The following is a 24,086-nucleotide window of genomic DNA, read 5'->3' as shown; positions in this document are numbered from 1 at the left end:
GTGCATCTTATCCCATTTCTGCTGTAGTACTTATCCTTATTCCCATTTGTTCAAGATTTTACAGCATTGGAGGCCATTTACCCACAGCGTGCCTTCTCTTCAAAGAGCTAACTAGTCTCAACTTTCTACGCCCGTTCTTAGTCAGTGATGCAACATTTCTCTCCGACATGCCCAATCATTCTCAAAACACTAACAAATCTACTTGCGCTAGTCTTTCATATTACATCATATTCACGCCCTTTCATTCAGGTCAAACTGTTGAACAAATGCCCTGCCTAGATATTTTCACCAATCTTTGATCTCTGGCCTTTGGTTATGCACTGTTCTACTAGCACAAACAATTCACTGGTCAAAACCCCTCAATTTTAAACTCCAAACAAATCTCCCCTCAACTTCTCTCTGAAGAGCAACAATTCCAGTTTCTCTAATCTCTCCACAAAGAACAGCCACATGTTTGGAGCATGAGGTGACTGCTAGTACCCATGACATTAGGCTGGAATTGAATTGTGCTGTATGAGGTGGTTATTAACTTTCTCAAAATTATGGCTGATACTGTTGTAAAAGCCAGCATAACAACTTAAGGTTTTGACTGCAGTGTCACCACTGCTGTGACCCACCCTGAAATAACGATTTCAGTGTGCATTAGCAGTGGATATCTTACCAGTTACGATAGACAATAGATAGATATTTTGGTCATCATATACAAATATACAACTTAAGGTACATCATCCCAAGGTATGAAAAAAAGTTCCCATTTAAGACGAGCTAGGAATTATTTCCCAATGAACATTTATTCATTCATCCTTTTTGTATCCGTTCCCATTCGTGCTACATGACCATAGACCAGTACTTCATTCTACCTGATTGTGAATGAATCCTACCAAATTTTATTGAAGGCAATGCCAACTGCAACAGATAGCAAGAAATAGTGAATTTCTGGACAAAACTTTTTGTTCTGAATCTTCAAACTCTTGGGCATGACAAATCAGAAGCTCGCTCAACTGTAGTTTGATACAGGAGGTTGTCATTTAGTTCATGGTGCCTGTACCTCCACTAAAAAAAGCTAAATAGTTCCACAATCCCTCCTCTCTCCTTGGAGGCTTGCAAGTTGGCTCCTTTTGCAAGTTATTAAATCTGCTTCTGCTAACTTTTCAAGCAGTGCATTTCAAATCATAACTCAAGCTGTTTACTGATCAGTTTATCCTAAAAAAATTGGATCCCAATTTACATAGAAATGTTTAAGATGCTCCAAATATTGCAAACTTGTATTCAATTACTAATGATACACAAAAGAAAGTTTACCCTTTATTATGTCTAATTACATCCAGCCTCAAAAAAAATTAAATTCTTTATTTAAACATCTGAATAGCGTTGTCCAATTCAGCGACAGCCAAGGAAATAAAAACACTTCAAGACAGTGTGAAGAATTTACAAAAATACATTGCACAAAGTCCTATGTTACTCTTGAAAAATAAATAGTTATTCACAAAGTCCCTTCCCAAAATCCCTAATTTTGCTTTACAGGAGGAAAAATGCCTTGTTTTGCTTTATATCATAGTTTGAAATATACGATTGCATTTCATATTCGAAGTCTTTCTACATAGGCCACAGGTCTAATGGTAATATTTAAATATATGGATTATATTGGTTAATATAGCTTATATTCTGAAGTATTCTCTTTACAAATGAGGACTGTTGTGCAATATACAAATAAACATTATCAAATGTCCAATAAAATAGTCTGTACATCAATCTCTTTCCATTTTTCCAAGTGGAAAGGCATTCAGTGTTCCTGTTGCGCAAAGCAAACACCAGACATTTACCAAAATAAAAGCAAGACAAAAGGTTTTCTAAAAACACGAGGAAGCCATTAACCAATCAGTAGGCAGTGTTCTTAAAGCATCCGATAGGTGATTCAGCAGTACGTTATTCATGCCACAATCCAAGAACAAATTCCAGTGTCCAGAATTAGTCCCAGTTCTTCCAGTATTTACAATTTTTTACAATATTAGTACAGTCCATGATTCATTGTTTTCTAGGGTTGCCGTGCACCCTGAACCGATAGAGACAAGTGTACTCTGGGTGACCCCAGTTGGAGAATATCCGGAGTTCGACTATTTGGTAGCTTTTCAAGCTTTCATTCTAAAGTTTGGATAGGGAAGGGTAGAGCACAAAGAGAGGAACAATTACATACTCAAAAGACTAATGATTATCTGATATTATTACCTTGAATCATGTCACTCATGAATTAACTTGTAGTTATACAGAGCCTTGAATGTTATGAAGGCTATTTCAGGCTATTTCACAGAAGCAAATAAAATGAAATATCAGGGTAGGTGGCCAAAAGGAACAGTTTAGTAGAAGAAATTGCAGAGCATAAAACCCCAAATGAGCTGATGAATTAACAGATCAAAATCATGTACCTTAATTTTACAAGTAACGAATTTTATTACAATACTGTTACTATCAGTTTATCAATGGGTGGGATTGATAACATTCCAATTAACTTGTATATACCTTCTACAGTTTTCAGAAAAACTGTAATAAAACTATAAATTGAATATAAAATAAATCAGCAAAATTGTATTAGAACAATCTAAAATATGTCCAGAAAAGTTTAAAACAACTAAATTGACAAATATTAATTTGAAACTAAATTACCCTGACATGGAAAGTCTGTATCGCTTCTCCTTCTTGGTCGTATGTGTACTTGCCAAAATTGGTGCCTTCTTCTTGGTACTCATCATCAAGACCCTGAAAGGAAGATGCAAGTCATTGTTATTGAAAATTTACCAAAAACCTCTTAAAATGTTATTATTCAGTTTATTTTTAAGTGTGATTTCTTAAAAAGGTTTTATAAATGCAGAGAAAGTCTGTGTAGAGCTAACTTCAGCAGCAGTTTCCATGTCCACACATACTGCCAGATGAGCATTTCTAACATTATTTATCTCAGAATACCAACATGCAGTTTTTTTTTCATTTTCACTTTCAATAAAGGTATTGCTTTTCAATGGTGTGGAAGCAGTCAGCAAAAAAGCCACAAAGTTCTAACAGTAGGTACACACGTCCCCAAAGGACTTGCGTATCTCTCCAATTGTAAACCTAATTTTTCTCATTTCATGAATGGACATGGCAAATGAGATCAGCTCACTTCAGCTGAGCATCACTGTCCATCCCTTTATTCTCCAACAGTCTGCTGCTGACACTTACGTAAACACCAAAGTCCTTTGGCGCACTGCTGATATTGCCTGCTGGAGAAAGAGACTTTGGTACATGCTCCAAAGTGAAAGCTGAAGGATAAATCTCCACAGAAAGGCGAATAACCAGATATCCTTGGGATCCTTTGAATGCCCAGCAATTTCCAGGGTAAACATCTGGCTGTAAGAGGAAAAAGAATAAGAAACATTATAATAATATCACAATATTTCTTAAACTAAGACAACTTTAAGATTAAGAATTTCTGAATTTTCCGCTTTCAGATCCAAAGTTTTGACACTCAAAATCACAGATTTCACAATGTCTGGTCACATCACCTCATGGAATCTTAGAATAGTTATAACATAGTAAATGGTCATTCAATCGATATGTGCATAATGTTCCCTAGAGGAATAATTCAGTGCCATCTACTTGCTTTTCCCTTTACTCGTGCAAAAATCTCAGCAAGTCAAACCTCTATCAAACTGATAACTGCTGCACAGAAGTTTCGCTTGTTTTTAATACCGGAATATTTTAACTAGTCATAATCTGAACGATTCAAGGGAGATACAAGACCTAAAATTGACTGCCTCAGTAACTCATTTTTTAAACTCAGTTTTATTTGGGAGTGGTAGGCTGAAGAATCTTGTTACACAAAGAGTGTCTGGGAATACATTGTACAATGTTCCTTCTGCCTCAACAAATATTCCACTCCTGTAGCATCTATGAGTGGAGATAGCTGATGTTCAGATTGCTCAGGAGGTTAAACCATTATATGTGTAATAATGAGACACAGAGGGGTAACTTTCCCGGTCTGTATCAAGTCAGACGGTCTCAGCTGGGATGGCAGTAAAAACTGTACAAATGGGCTCATTGCCCAGGTGGTGATAGCCTGGCTAAAAATTCCACTTTCAATTGCTATGCAACTACCCCAGCTGGAAAGTGTTATTTATCTTCGGCCATCATAGGCCTAAGCCAGACTGGACTACAATTACTATTCAAATCGGCTATTGGTAGTCTTTGCTGAGATTCAGAACTGAATGGCCACTCAACTAGAACGCTGTTTACACCAGTGGAATTGCTTCAAGTCAAAGCCTCTAAAGGAGAAAGGTGAAGTGGGAAAAAAATTGGGACAGGAAGGGAAAAATATTTGCAAGCAGATCACTTCACAAAATACCTATGCAAGCCAGCCATTCCAGAGCACAAACACAAAAGAGATCATAACAATGTTCAGACTTAACATCTAACAGAGGCTAGCCACATATTTTAAAAAGATATGAGTCACTGCACACTATTTAATTGTCACACTCATACCTGCACTACAAAAGAAATTTAGGAACATGGCACAGTTTCAGATATTGTCTTGAGCAAAAAATACTTAAATTGAATTGTCATGACTTGTGCAGTGTGGGGCAAAAACAGGAATTTCAGAATTTTTTTGCAAACAGTGAAGCCTCAAACCTTTGCCACATGAATAATGAAGCATTAATTGGTGATTGATACAATTAATTACACATTGGGAGTACATCTGGATGGCTGAAGTAAAAACACTTGGGATTGCTGCGCTGCAATTTGAGAACCATGGCCAAGATGCAAGGTGAATTTTCTTTTAATTCATTCATGATAGAGGTATTGCCTGTATCTCATTGCCAGAGGGCAGTTAAGAATCAACCACCATTGTTGTGGGTCTGGGGTCACATGAAGCCAGACAAGGATGATGAATATTCCTTTAGGAAAGGAGCCTGCGAACTAGATGATTGGTCATCAGACGCTTAATTCCAGTTGTTTTTACCCCAACTTAAGCAGACTTGAACTGAGAATTGAAACAAAAAATTTGCATTTGTTAAATTTGAAAACCACCAGAAGTCATGTGGTCTAGTAGTCACTGTTTCTATATAGGAAATGCATCAGCCAGTTTCACAATGCAAACTCCACAGATAGTAATGTGATGATAATGATCAAATAAATGCTTTTAATGATCCTGATCAAGGGATTAAAAATTAGCCAGGACACTAGGGTTAACTTATTCAAAATCCTGCCACAGGACCAAGCTGATGGTCTTGGTTTAATATGCTATGAGATATGTACTGCACACGTATTCAAGTGTCAGACTTGATTTTGGGACTTGTAACTCAAAGGACTGAATGCTACCAACCTGAGCTTGCATGAGACAGAGCAAGCAACACATGTAGATAAGAAATTCAACATCTAAAAATGAAATCAAAAGGCACCAGCTTAAAATAGCGAGCAAGTGGAGGTGATCCAGCACACATGCTCATTAGTTCCTTTATTGTGGTGTAATAAAAGGAATGTAACCACGACCCCACAGGGACACAGGGCTGCGCTCTCTCTCTCTCTCTCTCTCTCTAGTCCAGTGGTGAGCTTAACCAGAGGGTTATCACACCTCAAGCGAGGGGGAGGTTCAGAAAACAGGACCTCAGCCAGTGCAGACATTGAACCTGCACTCTTGGCATCATTGTACAACAAAACCAACAATCCAGCAAACTTAAACCTGAATCACTGTGCTCATGTACACACGCCAGGTTATTATTCAGCTAAGTTTTCAGTATGTTTTTAAAATATATATTACGATAATATTTTCAAACCCATCTTTTTTGAAAGACCGAGTTATCCTATAGAGCTTGCATGTAAAAAACAATTGCTTAAAAGTCAGGCATTGAAGAAAATAAAACCAACAAGACAGGTTCTGCCACCAGGGGGAAGAAGTCAACAGAGTCAATGGGTGGTTTGGTGATCAATGTTAATAGGGGTCAATAATAATATTAATAAAGTAACAGATTCTGTGTAAAAGTAGTAATCAAACATCAGACTAGCAAATAATTTACTGTAAAATAAAGCCAAGATTGTTTGGGTGTGTATTTGCAACATCTACAACTCCTTCCACAGAACAACTGCCCTGTAACAGTAGACTGAGGAAGAATGAGAGGTGATCTCTGAAACACAAGATTTTAAGGGCTTGACAGAGTAGATACTGAAGATTATTTCCCTCAAATGCGAAAGCAAGACATAGGGGCAAGTTAGGCTAAAGATATCAATCATTTAGTACAGAAAGGAAAAAAAATCAGAACAAAGGTGGTTGAAGGTGCCATGATTTACTCCTGCTCCATGATTCAGTCAAAATTTCAAGCAGACTTTTAAGGATGAATATTCAAGTCCTGGCTGTAGAAGATGACCGATGGGAAGTTTCTCTTACAGAGCAGATACTGATTTGAAACAGCTTGGCAAATAGCCAGCTTTATGTACAGGTTCAATGTAATACTATGAATGGCAAGCAATTAACCCCAGAACGAACACCTATTTTCAATATGTTGAAATTGTAGATTGAGCTTAGTTCAGATGCTGCTGCTCTAATCAAAATTTGCTTCCTATCATGGGCAATGGGCTTCCATCTGAAAATAAACTCAAAAAAAAAAACACCTTTTCAATTACCAAACAATGATGGAACTTCAACCAAAACTTTAAAAAGAGTTGAGTAAATAAATGCATCATTATGTATCTAATACAACTAACTTAGGAGTAAACTCTTCTGAATTGGATATGAACCTCAATACAAACAAAAAGGACTTAATTTTTGACCAATAGACTGAATAGTTTTGTGTTCCAAGTTTCTTTTTAAAAGGTACTGTTCTTCAGAGCAGAAAAGTTTATTTGTGATAAATTTGCTTACAGTTCAAGTTCTCCTTTCTAAGAACTTGTGGTTCTACTCGATCCAATACAGACAGGCATTGGAAATTAAAAGCTGGAATGGTTTTGTTTTAATGAGTATTTTTCGTATTTTGTAAGGCACGGAGAAATTACACTCCTTAAAAATAAACATATGCAAGATGAACAGCATCATAACTCCATGAGGATGATGGATTTTCATTCTTTCAAAACCGCTTTGAAAAGCATTTCATGAGAAGAGAAATTTTCATGTGTTCATGAGTTTAGATAAGAGTTCACTTGGAAGAATTTTACAAATGAAGAAAGCTTTTGAGTGATTTGGTTTTTTTGATTTATTTATTGTCACATGTACATAACAGTAAAAAGCTTTGTTTATTAGTACAGGCAGATCATAGCAACGATCATAGGATGGAAAAAACTTACAGGCATACAGGTTACATTGTGCAGGGAATGCACTAAGCAAGATAATCAGCAACATCAGTATTACTTGAAGTTCATCATTCTAACAACAACTGGAGTAAGCTTTTCATGAACCTGTGTGTCAAGCTTCTATTAGCTCGTACAACTCTGAACACACAAATAGGACATTTGGCCTTAGTGGAAGGTGTCTGCACTTCCACAAACTATCTCACTGAATTTTCCAACTCCCTTCTGACCCTATGCAATTATACAGCTTGTTATGGTTCTGTTCGCCGAGCTGGGAATTTGTCTTGCAAACGTTTCGTCCCCTGTCTAGGTGACATCCTCAGTGCTTGGGAGTTTGTTGACTCATCCACAGACTCTATCAACAAACACATTGATCTGGACCCAATATACCAGCCACTACAGTGGACAGCTCAAACTGACAACCGGAAGCGGCAGAGACAGGCCACTATAAATGCCGGAGGAAACATCACAGAAGTGCTTCACAGGAGGCTCCCAAGCACTGAGGATGTCACCTAGACAGGGGACGAAACGTTTGCAAGACAAATTCCCAGCTCGGCAAACAGAACCACAACAACGAGCACCGAGCTACAAATCTTCTACCAAACATTATACAGCTTTCCATTCAAGATCACCAGAACTGTTCACCTCAACAGGATCTACCAACCTGAATTACCACTCTGGGAGACTGCGAGAAATACCAAAGTGGAATTCCAAAGAGACTCATCACAGCTGTTGCAGTTTCGTAGGTTTCAGAACAACGAGTGCTCAAGATGCTACCACCTGGAAAGAGAAGGCAGATGAAGTACTCAGTGGAGAATCCAACAGCACACAAAGTTTAACCCATTCTGACAATCTTTTGCCCCAGAACACCAAAGATATCAAATAGGACAACCAAGATTAGCCATCTGCTAGGTCATCACATCCAACCTGCCAGCACTAATTGAAAGTAGCCTGAAACACTTAGAATCCTGTCTCGTGGAACTGAGTTTCAGATGAGCAGAGCTTACTGTAGGTAAAGTAGGGGAGACCACTGAATAGAGAATCCTGAAGGAAACAATAAACATGTACTTTTTAAGCAACAGGTGGAAACGTTTAGGTGGAGATGGGCAACATTATTAGAAAGTCAGATCTGAGTGAAACAGGACAATGGATGTTGAGAATATTAACGAAATGTGCCTGGGGAGAAGCAAGTGCACAAACTTAGGGGCTGAAATCACAATTGTATTAGATAGCTGTTTGCCCATTGTTTCAGCACCAGTTTGCCAAATGAGCAACTGATTAGTAGCATTCCCCTGTCTTCTCCCCATAATCCTGCATACTGTTCACTTTCAGACAACGGTAATTGCCTTTTGAATGCCTCAAGTGAACCTGCCTCAACCACAATTTCTAGTGGTAAATTCCAGAACATGTTGCGTGAAAAATATTTTCCCTCACATTGCTTTTAATCTATGCCCTTCCAATCTTTTCACGAGTGGGAACAGTTACTCCTGATCCATTCTGTCCAGTCCTATTAAGATCGTTAATCCTTCTATCAAATTTCCCCTGCCTTTTCTTCTCCCAATACTCCAAACTAATTTCCTAACAAATAATCCTCATTCATGAAACCACTCATGAATCTTATTTGCACTTACTATAATGCTTCAAAAATGTTTCCTGGAGTGCACCCAGAACTGGATAAAATATTCCATTTGAGGAATGTACAAATTCAACATAACCTCTTGTACCTTACATAATTAATCAAACTCTTTAAGCTTTATTATTTGCACACACAACCAGTCCAGACACCTTCAATAACCTGGACACAGATATACTCTGGTTCCTGTACACCTACAGTTCCTTTACAATTGTACCCTATTTCATTGTTTATGTTCTTCCAACCATAATTATTCACTTTACATTTCTCCACATTGAACTTAACATATGCCATTCTACCAATCGGTCTTTCAACTCATTTATTCTTTTATGGGATGTGAGGGTCGCTGGCAGGGGTGATAGTTCTTGCCCATCCTACTTACCCTTGAACTTAGGCACTTCCTGGGTCACTTAAAAAGGGCATTTAGAGTCAACCAAGTTGGTGGGGGTCTGGAAACACATGGAGGCCAGATCAGGTAAGGTCAGCAAATTTCCTTTCCAAAAAGGAAGTGAACTAGAGGATGATAATTGATCATTTGTTTCATGGTCACTACTAGAATCCAGCTTTAAATTCCAGATTTTATCAATTAAATTTAAATACCACCAACTGCCATGATGGCATTTAAAGTCATGTTCTTAGGTTATTAGTGCAGAGACATTATTAATGCACTAACATCCTCCTGGGGGAGTTCACCTTTGAACTTGTCTTAAATGACATCAAAGATCAAGTGACTGAAATCTACATTCTATTTACAGACAGCCAGATTAGAAGTGATTGGCTCAACCACTAATGCTATTCAAGCCAGTAAATGGTGATCGCATGAATCTTTCCTAATCTGCCTGAACAACCATGATTTTAAAGTGCTGGCTATCTCACCATGGACACATATGTGGCCAGATTATAGACAACCTGACCACCATCCATCTGGAACATTTTAAATTACACTGGTTGAGGTGAATTTCTATCTCAATAAGTCAACCATAACAATTCCACAATCTGCTCTAAAAACATTTGATTAACTCATACAAAAAAACCTGAGACGAAGGTGCATACCACCCCCCCTCAACAGCGTCATTATAAATAGCTTTTGACTTTATGCACTAGATCAATTCTCTCAAAACACCCCTTCTCTATTGTTTCAAACTAGAATGCTTCTGTTGGGTTCCACTCAACTATCCCATTGTAAACATCAATTCCAGAAATGGCTTCCATTCCCAAATCCTTCAAACGATTTAATTATCCTCAATCAACCCATTCCCCGTTAACATCCCTAATGTTCTAAAACAGACTTTTCATTCAGGTTGAACATATTTGGGCTGCATTTATTTGCAACTCCTTTCTATTTCTTGCTGAACTCACTAAGGCAGCCCGGTAGCTCAGTGGTTAGCATTGCTGCCTCACAGCGCCAGGGACCTGGGTTCAATTCCAATCTTGGGTGACTGCATGGAGTTTACACATTCTCCCTGTGTTGATGTGGGTTTCCTCTGGCTTCCTCCCACAATCCAAAGATGTGCAGGTTAGGTTGACTGGCCATTCTAAGTTGCCCATAGTGTTCAGGATGTGTAGTTAGGTGCATTAGTTAGGGGTAAATATAGGGTAAGGGTATGGGTCTGGATGGATTACTCTTCAGAGGATCAGTGTGGACTTGTTGGGCGAAAGGGTCTGTTTCCACATTAAGGATTCATAACCTTTTCTATTGTTGTGTCCCTATTGAAAACATCCAAATTTTAAAGAAAACTAAATACACAATTTAGCAAAATGGCACCTGCTGCACAGATGTCATGTGGCAATAAGACCTGTTCAACAGCAGTACAGGAAGTACCTATAACATTCATTAAGTGTCATTGTTGTGACTATTTATGATCAACACTTCTCCAAAATAGATTAAGAAATTTTATATATGCAATCGGGAGTCATCCAAATGTCATGTCTCTTCCTCTGCACAGGTTAAATTACTAAAATGATCGAGTTACAACTGATGACAAATCATTTGTTTTCCTTGTAAGTTGGTATGGTTGTGTGGACTGAATGAAATTTGAGTCAAAGTTAAAAGTGATGCATCAATTTCTTTTGCAAAAATGTCACCTTGCCAGAAAATTGCTGATTAAATTACTTAAAATCTCAAGCCATAAAAAACTACTGAAGTCTTAGCTAATTTTAAATCATGGCACTGTCAAAGCAAGTTTTAAGGAGTTGGGTCACAAATGTTTCGATTTACTAGCATCATTTCTAAATTAAGAGCTTGTACTCCAATAAATATTTATTGAGCAATATTGTCATGAAATGCTTTATGTTGTTAGTTCTTTCCATCAGGAAATGATCAATTCTTTGTGCACATTTTGTCCATGGAAATCATGCTACTCAAAGAGCAAAGAAAATTGACAGCCCTGGAACAGGCCCTTCGGCCCTCCAAGCCAGAGCCGATCCAAATGCACTGTCTGAACCGGTCGGTCAATTCCTAAGCATCTGTATCCCTCTGCTTCCCACCTACTTATGCATCTGTCCAGACGCATCTTAAATTAATCTACCATATCTGCCTCTACCACCTCTGCTGGTAACACGTCCAGGCGGCCACCATCTTCTGTGTGAATTACTTGCCGCGTATCCCCCTTAAACTTTCCACCTCTCACCTGAAAAGTGTGACCTCTCGTTATTGAATCCTTCACCTTGGGAAAAAGCTTGTCTCTATATACCCTGTCTATACTCATGATGTTGTAAACGTCAATCAGGTCCCCCCTTAATCTCCTTTTTTCTAATGAAAAAAGACCTTACCTACTCAACCTCTCTTCATAGCTAGCACCTTCCATACTAGGCAACATCCTCGTAAATGTTCTTTGCACTCTCTCCAAAGCGTCCACATCCCTTTGGTAATGTGGCAACCAGAACTGTACACAGTATTCCAAATGCAGCCAAACCAACATTCTTCTACAATGTTAACATGACCTGCAGCTCTTATACTCAATACCCCATCCAATGAAGGCAAGCATACTATATGCCTTCTTGACCACTTTATCCACCTATGCAGCAACCTTCAGGGTATAACGGACCTGCACTCCCAGATCTCTCTGCCCATCAACTTTTCCCAAGGCTCTTCCATTCATTGTACAATTCGCTCTAGTATTAGTCTTGCCTAAATGCATCACCTCACATTTGCCTGGATTGAAATCCATCTGCCACTTTTCCACCCAACTCTCCAGTCTATCTAGATCCTCCTGTATTCTTTGTCAGTCCCTTATGCTTACTGCTACTCCACCAATCTTCATGTCACCTGCAAACTTGCTGATCATACCAACAGTGCCCTCTTCCAGATCATTCATGTATATTACAAACAGTGGCCCCAACATTGACCCTTGCGGAACACCAATGGTCACCTTTCTCCATTTCGAGAAACTCCCTTCAACTACTACCGTCTTCTGTTGCTCAACTAGTTCTTTATCCACCTAGCTAGAACACCCTGCACACCATGTGACTTCACTTTCGCCATTACTCAGAACCTTTGAATATTGAATTAATAGTTTATTGTAAGCAAGTGCGTACAAGTCCAGAAATGTGAACTGCACAGATTTTAATAAAGAAATATTTCAGTACAGATCCTTAATTTGGGACTGAATTTAACTGGGAAGTTCCATTTATCGGACCTGAAAAGCTAGAGGTTGGAATTACTAAGAAGCTTCCTGCCTTGATACTTTATGAAACTGTGGGAACTATTATTTAATTTCACTGCTCAAGATCGATACAAGACATACATAACTTGCCAGTCAGATATAGAAATTTGATGAGTTTCCCAGAAACCATTTTGTTATCAACGATAATAGATTTGCAACTTTCTAATCCACATGCTTGAAGAGCAAGTCTGCAGATTAAAAGTTTATTAGAGATTGTAATGGTAAACTCGCCATTGCCCTATCAGACCATAAGGCTGCTGTCTCATTAGAGACGACTGGTGATTTAACCAGATAGTCATGATTCCTCAGAAGGTGGGAGAAGTTAAGCAGTAGAGTCCTTCATGGTACATCACAAACACAGTAAATAGCAATATCCCTTGAGTAACGAACCTATCAAAAGGCGGTTTCTAATAGCAGCCAGATCATAGTATCAAGCTTCATTTTACCCTGGGATGGGGGAAGTCCAGAACAACAGGGGAGCGAGGAAAGAGATATAAAAAGGGACCTAAGGGGCAACTTTTTCACGCAGAGAGTGGTCAGTGTATGGAATGAGATGCCAGAGGAAGTGGTGGAGACTGGTACAATTACAACATTTAAAAGGCATTTGGATGGTATATGAATAGGAAGGGTTTAGAGGGGTAAGACCCAAACACTGGCAAACGTGACTACAATAGGTTGGGATATCTGGTTGGCATGGACAAGTTGGACGAAGGGCCTGTTTCTGTGCTGTACATCTAAATCTAAAATGTTCAGCAAGAACACAATGTGGATGAAACATATTACAAATCTCCTCCAATCAATCAGAAAATAAATTTCCATTGCAGAAACTTAAAGAGCACCATTTCAAAAAAACTCAAACAAAAATTCACATATTTCTTACATCTGACTTTTCACAGGTCCCACTCTTGCTTCTTTATAGTATTTAATGCTTTAAAATACATGTTTGTTCATATAAATGTGCATTTTCATGTTCAATCCTCCCTCCACATACCCTGAAGTAATGCTGTAATTACTTACCTCCAGATTCCAAAGCAAAATCCACCATTCCAGTTTTATCTTCATTGTACAATTTCAAAGCATTATTCACAATGACATGCACTTGCTGCATAGCAAGTAACCCGGGGACAAAGAAAACAAAAGTAACATATTTATAGACTTATGAAGTCATACTTGCTTATGACATATTAATAATGACTACTAATAAGAGGCAGAAATTCAAATGAGACAAGTGCATCTTCTCTCTCCAGCATGTCACCATTAAACTCTGGAGGGAAACTCTTCCAGAAGCAGTCAAAAGGTTCTAAGCACACAAGGACATGCATGTGAATGTCATTACATACCACAGGAATATAAATTCCTCAACAATTTGTTATAGCACAAGCACAGTTTTAAGAACTGTATTCTGCACAAAATATGATAGCTCAGCAATAGTTGAGAGACAGTCAAACCACCCAGGATTCCAAAGTATTCAATATTCAACTTGCATATGCACATGTGCATGGTGTGATGATGTCAGCAAACAGAATTGCACTAAAATGTGCTTCTGCAGAGACAGTTCTGTTGCATTGATCAGGAAGATAAATACTGGCTTGGATCACCTCAATCGCCACAGATCAAATACCATGCTAAGGAACGTTGTAAGTCAGTCCAAGGGTCCGTGCATGTCAATTGGTGCACCAATGCCATTTGCAGCATTGACTTCCAGTTCAACAAGTTGCTGCAGCACAAGGACCTTGGAAGAATGCATGGAAGGAGAACATAATGGGAATGCTCATGCAATGTTACTTCAACTCTGACGATAATAGCATTAACAGAGCAGGGACACGATACAAGGAGGATGATGTGTAGGAAATACATACTGGAGTAACAACTTCAAGTGAACTTACCTCCTCTGAAATGCCATTTAACCCAGCATTAGTGACTGCACATGCAGCTACCTGCACATCTGGCAGTTTTTTTGTTTCAATCCAATGTTGAGTGAGATTTTTCAGGATTTTCATTTCCAAATCTTTTAATAGGATCTGGAGCTCAGTTTGGCTGGCAAACTGAGAGGACAGCCAGTCCTTGAAAGAGGAGTGTGAAGTTTGCTTGCTTCCAAAAATCAGCAAATTGACCAATTCTCTGACCTGACTGTCAACCTGAAAAAGCAGAAAAGGAAATAAATTGCTGGTTTGATTGTGCTAGTAACCAGAACAAAGTAGTCAACCAATTTTGAACAGGTTGTCCTACAAATCACAACAATATTTTCACAATGAGCAAAAAATTATGCCTACATTTCCTTGTAACCCATCTATTTTTGCACAAGATGTCTTTAGCTCCTGCATGCTTGACAATTCTGATTTGACTGTGGACAATTCTATATTGAGCCTCTGGAGTTCAGCCATAAGGTGCCGGTACTGTTCATTTTCATTGCTTAGGGAAGAAAAAAAATTAAGGTCAACTCCAATGAGGAATTAATGAACTTCACAAAAAGCATGAACAAAATGGTGTATCATACCTCTCAGACTTTGACTTGGCAGATTCAACCTCTTTGTAAACTTCCTGTGGAGAGAAAAACATTACTTTGACACTGCTTTCAGTCATGAATATTATCCGTAACATTATCATTTGCTATCATAAATATAAACAAAGCAATTTACCTTCAAAGTAGAGACAAACTTGTTAAATGTATTTGGACATAATATTCCTAAAACTAGGATTGAGGAAGTTGCAAACTTCTTGGCTTGGTCACAGTCACAAGGGACTTCAGTTAGATAGAGAAGGCAGAAGAATTTAGTTTATTCATGTTTTGATCAGAGATCATACGGGGATTTTAGAAGGATGCAAAATTATGACTTTGACAGTTTCTCCTTATTTTCTGACTCCAGTGGGAGAAGCAGAAGAACCAGGCGAGATTTAAGCTCATGGGCAAAACAGAGGCAAGAGGTGGGGTTATTTTTAAAATGGAAGTTAATTATGGTCATCAAGAATTCATGCCTGAAACGGTAGTGGAATTAGTTCAAAAGCTCTTTCAAAAGGGAATTCAGCAAAATTGCAGGGTGATGAGACAAATGCAATGGCTTTGAGAAAACTAGTACATCTCTCTTCCTGTGCTACACTTCATATAATGATTCATTCTATCCAATTGTTATCATTGTTACATAAGCATTTTTGAAAAATCATTTCCTGTAAACTCCACTAAGTAACAGATTGTTTAAGGCAGGTTGGGCATGCGAGCTACTATCTCACACAAACAAGTACAATCATAGCTTGCTTCACACACTTAGATGGCATAAGCTTTTCAATCACATATGGCCAAGCTTACATTCTCCACCTGGCAAATTACAGAAGCACAGCTGCCAATTTTAGCTACAACTTAAGGCACATGAAACCACTATTCAGGGCTTTGATGTACAAGAAAGAATGCTTACATTTCAGCATCTTATAACAAACCTGCTGCACTAGCCTGAATAATTACAGTGAAATCTGATGCCATGTCGTTTAAATCATAATCATAGCAGACAGCAAGCCAAACATACAAGCTTTCCAACATGCATAACAATAACATTGTTGTTTGGTAATGCTTCACCAAGATGTGAAGCAAGCAATTAGAGTGCACATAAGATGTCACCAGATTGTCAAAGTTGAGTCACTAGAATACAAAGAAGTTTGTAGAACAATTACTGAATTTTGTTTGGCATATGGGAATTGTGGAAATGAGGGCAGAAGAGACAAAGCAAGAGATAACCTTTGGAGTAGCCAAATGTTAAACAAATGGACCAATGATTAAAGTAAGCACTTCATTTCAATGGCCCACTGGCTCCAAATTCCAGGTTCAGTGCATGGCTATAATTTCTGCATAGGTAATTAAAAATTACATTGAAGCAAGGAGGTAATACAAAGATATTGGGGTAAATGGCCTATTCAAGTCAGGACACTGCTACGAAAGAAATAAAATGTTGGGGCTATAGTTTTCAAAAACATCATTGTATCAGCAATGGTTTCCAAGAATACACATGGACTGACTGATTTGGTCTTTTTTTCCAAGGAGATTTGCAATGGAAGCAGTTTAATTGACTCCTGTAATGAAGCAGATGGCTTAAGACTGAACAGGTCAGGCAGATATCCACTGGTGTTTAGAAAGTGGTGACCTTCTTCTAGATTCTAACGAGGGTTTTAAAGGGTAGATACAAAGAGAAAGAGTCTTTGATTTCCCTTGGTGAGAAACAAAGGTGCGTAGTCTGACAATAAGTGGCCATCTATTTAAGATGGATAGATGGAAAATATTCTTAGGGTTACAAATCTTTGGAAATGTCTACCCCATTATGATACAGAGTCTGAGCCACTAAATATATTCATTACCAGAGTAGGCAGGTTTTTCAAACATAAGCAGTTATGTGGTAGGAACAAAGAACAAACTGAGGTCAAGATCAAATCAGTAATTATGTTATGGAATTGTAGAGCAAACTGGACAGGTAAAATGGCCACTCCTGCTCCTATTTCCTATAGGAAATAATTATTTTTGCAAAATAGTGTTTTGTTTTCAAAGAGTGAAATGTATTTCCAATCATTTATGCATACAGAGGAAAAAAACCAAAGCCCAAAACACAATATATCTATATTTGACAATCGTATGTTACTTGGGTAACAAGAGAGCTCTGTTAAATTTCAAAGCTGCATTTTATTTCTGTGCCTAACATCCCTTTTTGCTGATTTCATGAAACCCACAACAAAAGAACTCATTTGACAGTTGCAGCTCAGATTGACTTTGAACAGGGGTGTGAGCAAGCTAAAGTACCACTCTGCTCAAACAGTTAAAAGGTATCACATTATAGGAAATTATAGTGATAATTATACCCTATGTGGCTTTATTTACCGGTAACTGAACACCATAATTTCAATCAGCTTTAATCTTGTGCATTGATCAAATGTGCAATTCTTACACCTGTTCATACACACTTAATCGGCAAGTAACATGCCTTTTAGACTTTGTTCATTGGAGCTCCACCACAAATGTTAACATAACTAATCAAGTACATAACACTGCATATCATTTCTGATAATTACTTGGAGTTTTCAGATTCTCTTCCTTTGCTCAAACCTAGCCCTCAGGATGAAGATGTTCAGACTAAATACTCAAAGTAATGCAAGAAAAACAGAAATTGCTTGCAAAATTCAACAGATCTGGCAGCATTTGAGAAGAGAATGATGATTTTGGGTCCAGCGACCCTTCTTCAGAGCTGAGTTTTCCAAATATTTGTTTTTACTGGATTTCCAGCATCCACAGTTATTTGATTTTTTTCCCACCAAAGGGATGCTTGCACACATCCATTCTCTCTCAAACGCATGCAGAACATGCCTCATGCTGCAGTATAAATGACAAAATAAAACAAGTTTACTTTAGTAAATCATTTAAACACTCAAGGGCACCCAAGTTCAGTAACCTGTGCCACCATTTTAAAAACACAAGCATGCAGCTCTCAATAACTCAATGAATATGGTTTTTGAAAACTGTAAACAAATTGTTGCCCGAAACAAGCAATGCAGTCCAAGTAATAAATCATCTTTTACAAGTCATAAGCCACTACAGACCTAACAATTGTCACTGCGTAGCAAGCAGTGCACCAAGTAATCGTTTTAACAAGCATTTACAGCCAGTTCCCTTTGATAGCATGCCTACTCTGCTAGCACCTCAATAGTCTGTTTGACAGATGAAAAAAAGTCTCTCATATTTCCATGTCAGGAAGAAAACATATCTATATTGCAAATTTATAGTCTGCTATCCTCAGCCAGTAGTTGGTATCTCATTCATTAGTTTAACTTCTCACCTTACAACACATTTCATTCACCTAAATGACCATAGGTCACGAAATACAAAAATGGTATCACCTTGCAGATTAACTACATAGTTAAAGTAATAACTGTGTAAGTGAACAGCCTCAAATTTTGAGCCCCCTCCTCTGAATGGTTTACTTTTGATGGGTACTGTGCCTTGTTCAAGTCCTGTCTTGCAGGTGAAACTCAACGTTCTGCATTTATTAATAATCTGATCAACACATCACTGCCAAGTCTAGCCTAGCCATGACTAGGTTACTAAAGAAATCTTCAATTATAAATGAGAACTGGGGTTGATTACTTTGCTCCCCAAGACAGATTCATTTGGTTCAACCTTTTATCCATACTGTCACCATTGTACAGACAGCAACCAGTGGCTTGGAACTAATCAACTTGTCTGGACTGCAACAAATGGATGGCTAGGTACTTAATTGTTTATGGAGCTGAAAATAACCAAAGTGCATCAAACCACAATTAAGCTGTTGCAGCACTGCATTGTGGAACATAGAGGTCTTGACATCGTGAACCACCAGAATGAACCCAAGTGTTTTAGTAATATTTAAAACTCTATTTGCTATTTATCTGGTCGCCTAATTCAGATTTTGTTTTGTGCTGCCTCATACACAGTAATATCAGCTGAATTTCACATTTTCACAGATTCTAATAGTTCTATGCACCAACCCCATCTGAGACTTTCTAATGACAGGTCACTACTTTACAGTTATAAGTAATAATAAAAATTAAACTCGCAGATGCATAGTGATATTACCACACCTCTGATCTGCTGGACAAACTCTGTAGCAGTAACTCCAGTTCAGTGATACGCAATTCATGCTTTTGTTGTAAAGCCATAAACTGATTCTAGGGGGGGAAAAAAAAAGGAAAAAATATTTTCAAAATTTGTCTTGAAAATAAGTTCTGACAAGATTACATACATGCGAAGGTAAACATATGTAAAACATGCAATGTCAAAGCTTTTCAGTCACTCTGCAATCTGACGCTAGATACAGAACAAACATTGCAAGGTGTAAAAGCTATTATTTAAATGAGTTAGCTTTCTTAAGCATGAAGTAGAAAAGTTTCAACTGTTCAGCTCAGCTATAAATATGAGTATAATAAATTATTTCACAGTTGCAGAACAAAAATTTAGGGTTGCTAACTTAAAGGAACGAGTCCAGTGAATTCAAGTGGGTCAAATCCAAAGTCAATCCTGTGATCAGTAACTGTTTGAAAAAAAGCTGTCAGCATGCAGATTGATTAAGCTATTCAGTTTTTTTTAAAAAAAGGTGAAAAATGACTAGTGTGGAAAACAAATTTCCTTTTGCCAAACTGAAAGCAAATTACTTAATTTGTATTCAAATATGGTGAGGAAGTAGTAAAAATGGTCAGAAACATTCAGAAGGTAGGCAAGTGGTTTTCCTCCTCAAAACCTCCTTCTGTGATCAGAGATAATACAGTGAAGGATCAAATTTGAACATCTTTCTTCATCATTCCACATGTACTGTCTGATACGGTGGGTAGTTCCAGCACTTTCTACTATCATAAGAAATTATTGCTATTCAAACATTTAAGGCGCATTTAGATTTAAACCTAGGGGTTATGTATTTCATTTGGTGAGAACATTGAGGTCACCCAGGTGAACTGGCAACTTTTGAACTAGATCAACTGGCAGACACTGAAAAGGTAATTTTGGTTGGATTAGTCACGTCACGTCACGTTGTAGCCACGGCAGCATGGTGGCAGAGTGGTTAGCACTGTGCCTCACAGTGCCAGAGACCCGGGTTCAATTCCTGCCTCAGGCGACTGACTGTGTGGAGTTTGCACATTCTTCGTGTCTGCGCGGGTTTCCTCCAGGTGCTCCGGTTTCCTCCCACACTCTCAAAATGTGCAGGTTAGGTGAATTGGCCATGTTAAATTGCCTGTAGTGTTAGGTGAAGGGGTAAATGGAGGGGGATGGGTCTGAGTGGGTTGTGCTGCGGTGGGTCTGTGCGGACTTGTTGGGCCGAAGGGCCTGTTTCCACACTAAGTAATCTAAATCTAAATTTTCATGTTATTAGACCTGGTTTACATTGTGACCAATTTCTATGACCGTGACAAATGCAACTGCAGAAAAACAGCCCTCAACATTATCAGACATAACATTGTGTTTGCCTCCAGGAATGGGTGCAGTCCCAATTTAACAACTGGGAATTTCAAAAAGCCAAAGCATTAAAATGGGCAACATTAGTCTCATTTTTGAAATTAGCTTCTTGGACATTTTCAAGGTTTCTAGGTTTCAATGAAGGATATTGTTCCTTTGCATGAATTTCCATTGTTATAAATGGGACAATTCAATGTTCGGTCTCCTCATAGTTGCAGCAATATTTTGAAAATGCATGAGAATTTCCAAATTACTTATTGGCATATTGAGCCTTAAATCCCAAAACTTGTTTTTTCCTTAAAAAAATGCAAAGCATAAACGTGACTGAGGATGTAAATTCAATGACCGCCTGGCAAGGTCCTCTGTAAATCCATGGAACAACCAAAGTGTGTCTAGGCAATTTCAAGCACAGATTTAAAAAGAACAGCTAAGAGGCTGACTAACTCTTTCAGTCAAAGGCTAACCACTGTGGATTATGTCCCAAACTGCAGACATGTTTGAGGTTTACACTGAGGAAAGGGCAAATAAAAAGGTTAAAACCACAAACAATATAGTGTGTCAGAGTTGACACACACTATATTGTTTGGGTGAAATGAAGGTCTAAGCTTGAGGTCCAAAATTGAACACTTGATTTAGTTTTCAAGTACCGTATATACCTGTGTATAGATCGATTTTGTGTATAATTTAACCCATATTTTGGCCAATAATTTATTTTTCATATGTCTTGCGTACAAGTCAACCCTCCTATATCACGTTAAATTGCATTCATTCATTCCAGTAACTCTGTTCATCGCTCTTTATTTACTATATCACTTCTCTATTCATTCATTACTCCACTTTGTTTACTACAGCATGTTTTGATTCATTCATTCAGACCAGTATTTATTGCATTTTATTCACTATACATCCAAAAGTTAATATTGTTAAAAAGTTAATCATTTTAATTATGCCATTATATCTGAATAAAACAGATTTATTAGCTACATACTGGAATATGTTTAAATTTTTGACAGATGTGTTAATGGTGCTGAGGTTCATAACATACAAGAATAAATAGGAGGGAAACTGAAGAATTTGGTGGGAAAGAATGAGCAAGTGAATGACCGAGTGCAGTTTGACGTTTTGAATGAACGAATCAAGTTTGATGCATTGATTGAATAAATGCATGAGGTTTGATCATTCAAGATGCTTACAAATTCAGAATTTAATAAAATGTTTCATTTTAAGTATACCATTATACCAGGCCTTGACTATGTTGAACAGTGATTTGGCAGGATTTCAATGAATCTTTGACATTAAATTTTCATACTGGTCTCTTGCTTTTATCCGGTTATTACTTTACCATTATTTATTGTTTTTCTTCTTTAACTAGGATCAGTTGTGCAATCAAATTGACTTTTGCTAATATGGTATTTTTGAACTGCAGCATGAATATCAGCCCCTCAAAACTTGTGCCCCCCTATTAGTCAAGCCCCGAATTTCAGCTTTAAAAAAACCATCTTCAAAATTCAACCTATGCACAAGTATATACGGTAAAATGTCGTCTCACAGCAGCACAATGGCTCAGTAGTTAGTACTGCTGCCTCACAGCACCAGGGATCAGAATTCAATTCTACGCTTGGGCATCTGTCTGTGTGGAGTTTGCACATTCTCCCAGTGTCTGCGTGGGTTTTCTCCCACAATCCAAAGATGTGCAGGTTAGGTGGACTAGCCATGCTAAATTGCCTAGTGTCCCATGTCTGGGTGAGATGCTGCTGAAAGGGATGGTGTGGACCCAATGGGTCGAACAGGCTGGTTCCACACTATAGGGACTCTATGATTCATTGAGTAACAAGAAACTAGCCCATCTAATGGGATCACCATCAAGGAAACAGGAAAAGAAAGTTGGTCAGTGACAACCCAAGAAACATGAAATCGACTGCTTCATAAACAGTGATATTAGAACAATCCAACTCAACTGCTGCTCAGTTCCACCAATGATTCCTCAGAACCAAGAGACTGGATTTGTATATCTTTTGTTTTAAACAGTTGGCTTTTTATTCAACCCTCATTTCTAGTCACTGCACATATATCGTGTTTTATTGTCACTTCTCATACTTAGTGAATCATCCCTGTTTTTTAAAACTCTAGAAAGCACAACTACATTTGGCTTGGGGATAAAAGGTATCAACAAGGGAAGGAATCCTTTTTAAATTCATCTTTCTGCAACTAAGAGGGAGTGAATTAAGAGGAGTCAGTTAAGCCTTCCTCATCCTGGAGCACAATGGATATTTTTTGACAGGGATATTTGTTTGTGCACTAAACACCCAAATTGTGGAGCTGCTCTCCCAAGACTTATACAAGTACAAGTGAGGTAGCTGCACCTACGGCTGGACACGAACACTGACATATATAGTTACACAATGCAAATGATCAGGTTTTCTAAGAAAACAGCAATGAGCTCAATGATCCACATATCCAGGTGGGATTCTGATATGATTTTGAACTGCTTCACATATCACCTGAACAACTTGCCATGTGGGTTATTTTAAGTTAGATTTCACGCTTAAACTTAGCAGTAGGAAAAAAACTGGCCCCAAATCAACAAGTTTGGGCTCAAAGATTACAATCAACTGTACATGTTAACAAGTTGTAAGCATGCAGATAACTTAAAATTAAAATATGGTTATCACAAACTCAAATGAATCAAATCAGTATTTCAGAGCTGCTGCAATACTAATATACCCAACATCCACATAGTTAATGATAAATCTGATCACTGACTTGCTTTCTCTCATCATGTGTTTTGGATTCCAGCAGGTTACCTGGAGATCATCAGTTTCTTCTTGCTTCACTTCTTTTTGCAAAAAACTTGACTGCTGGCTGATTAAGTTTCTGATAAGGACCACAAGTGCTTCTTTGTCATTCATCTTCCCGACCTGTTCCTGCAGTTGCTGCAACAAGCTGGCAAGCTGATCATAACGCTGGTTTGAAGCAAGGGAGCTCTGAGAACACTGGTCATTGAGTACAATAATCTGCTTTTCCAACTTTGTCACACGAGTCCAATCAAATGGATGCTCAGTACTCTGAAACAGATAGTCAAACATTGACAAAGTTGCACTTTAGGCCTAAAATCTCAATTTTCAAACACATGTACGCTGGAAACATTACCCGTGGAAATAGCAGTGAACCAGGAATCTCCCCATTTGTCTGGATAGTTGGTACAGTTTCTTTTGAACTCTGTACTGAAGTCCTATTAAAGGCTGGCAATAGTGACCACAAGCCTGCTGGACCCAAGTACCAGAGACCAACTTTTAAAGAAAAGAGAGGCAGGTTAGCATCAAATAGTGACTTTTGCAAATTTCTAAATTCATTTGCAATAGAGTTGCTAATCAAAGCCTTGCTACAAGTAGAAATTTGACAGCTGTATACTCTGTCTAGGTGTCCAGCACTATTAAAATTTTTTTTAAATCATTGCAAATTTTGCTTTCATTCATAAGTTTGGATTTGATTTGTTGTTACATGTACCTTAATAAAGTGAAAAGCTTTG

General features: G+C 38.1%; 1 protein-coding gene across 1 annotated transcript in view; it reads right to left on the bottom strand.

Moving 5' to 3' along the window:
- Positions 1-1,292: 1,292 nt before the first annotated feature.
- Positions 1,293-24,086, bottom strand: part of sun1b (Sad1 and UNC84 domain containing 1b) — a 67,899-nt gene continuing 45,105 nt past the window's right edge. Inside the window, exons 13-23 of the mRNA XM_072559838.1 lie at positions 23,708-23,847; positions 23,362-23,622; positions 19,192-19,278; positions 15,101-15,144; positions 14,877-15,015; positions 14,490-14,741; positions 13,621-13,705; positions 7,970-8,085; positions 3,211-3,378; positions 2,662-2,754; positions 1,293-2,142 (exon numbers count right to left, since the gene is read on the bottom strand). Coding sequence (XP_072415939.1) covers positions 2,026-2,142; positions 2,662-2,754; positions 3,211-3,378; positions 7,970-8,085; positions 13,621-13,705; positions 14,490-14,741; positions 14,877-15,015; positions 15,101-15,144; positions 19,192-19,278; positions 23,362-23,622; positions 23,708-23,847 — 1,502 coding nt within the window. The 3' untranslated portion in view covers positions 1,293-2,025. The remainder of the gene's footprint in view (positions 2,143-2,661; positions 2,755-3,210; positions 3,379-7,969; positions 8,086-13,620; positions 13,706-14,489; positions 14,742-14,876; positions 15,016-15,100; positions 15,145-19,191; positions 19,279-23,361; positions 23,623-23,707; positions 23,848-24,086) is intronic.

Source organism: Chiloscyllium punctatum, chromosome 40, assembly GCF_047496795.1.
Source record: "Chiloscyllium punctatum isolate Juve2018m chromosome 40, sChiPun1.3, whole genome shotgun sequence".
NCBI lineage: Eukaryota > Metazoa > Chordata > Chondrichthyes > Orectolobiformes > Hemiscylliidae > Chiloscyllium > Chiloscyllium punctatum.
This window is presented reverse-complemented; position numbering and strand designations above follow the sequence as displayed.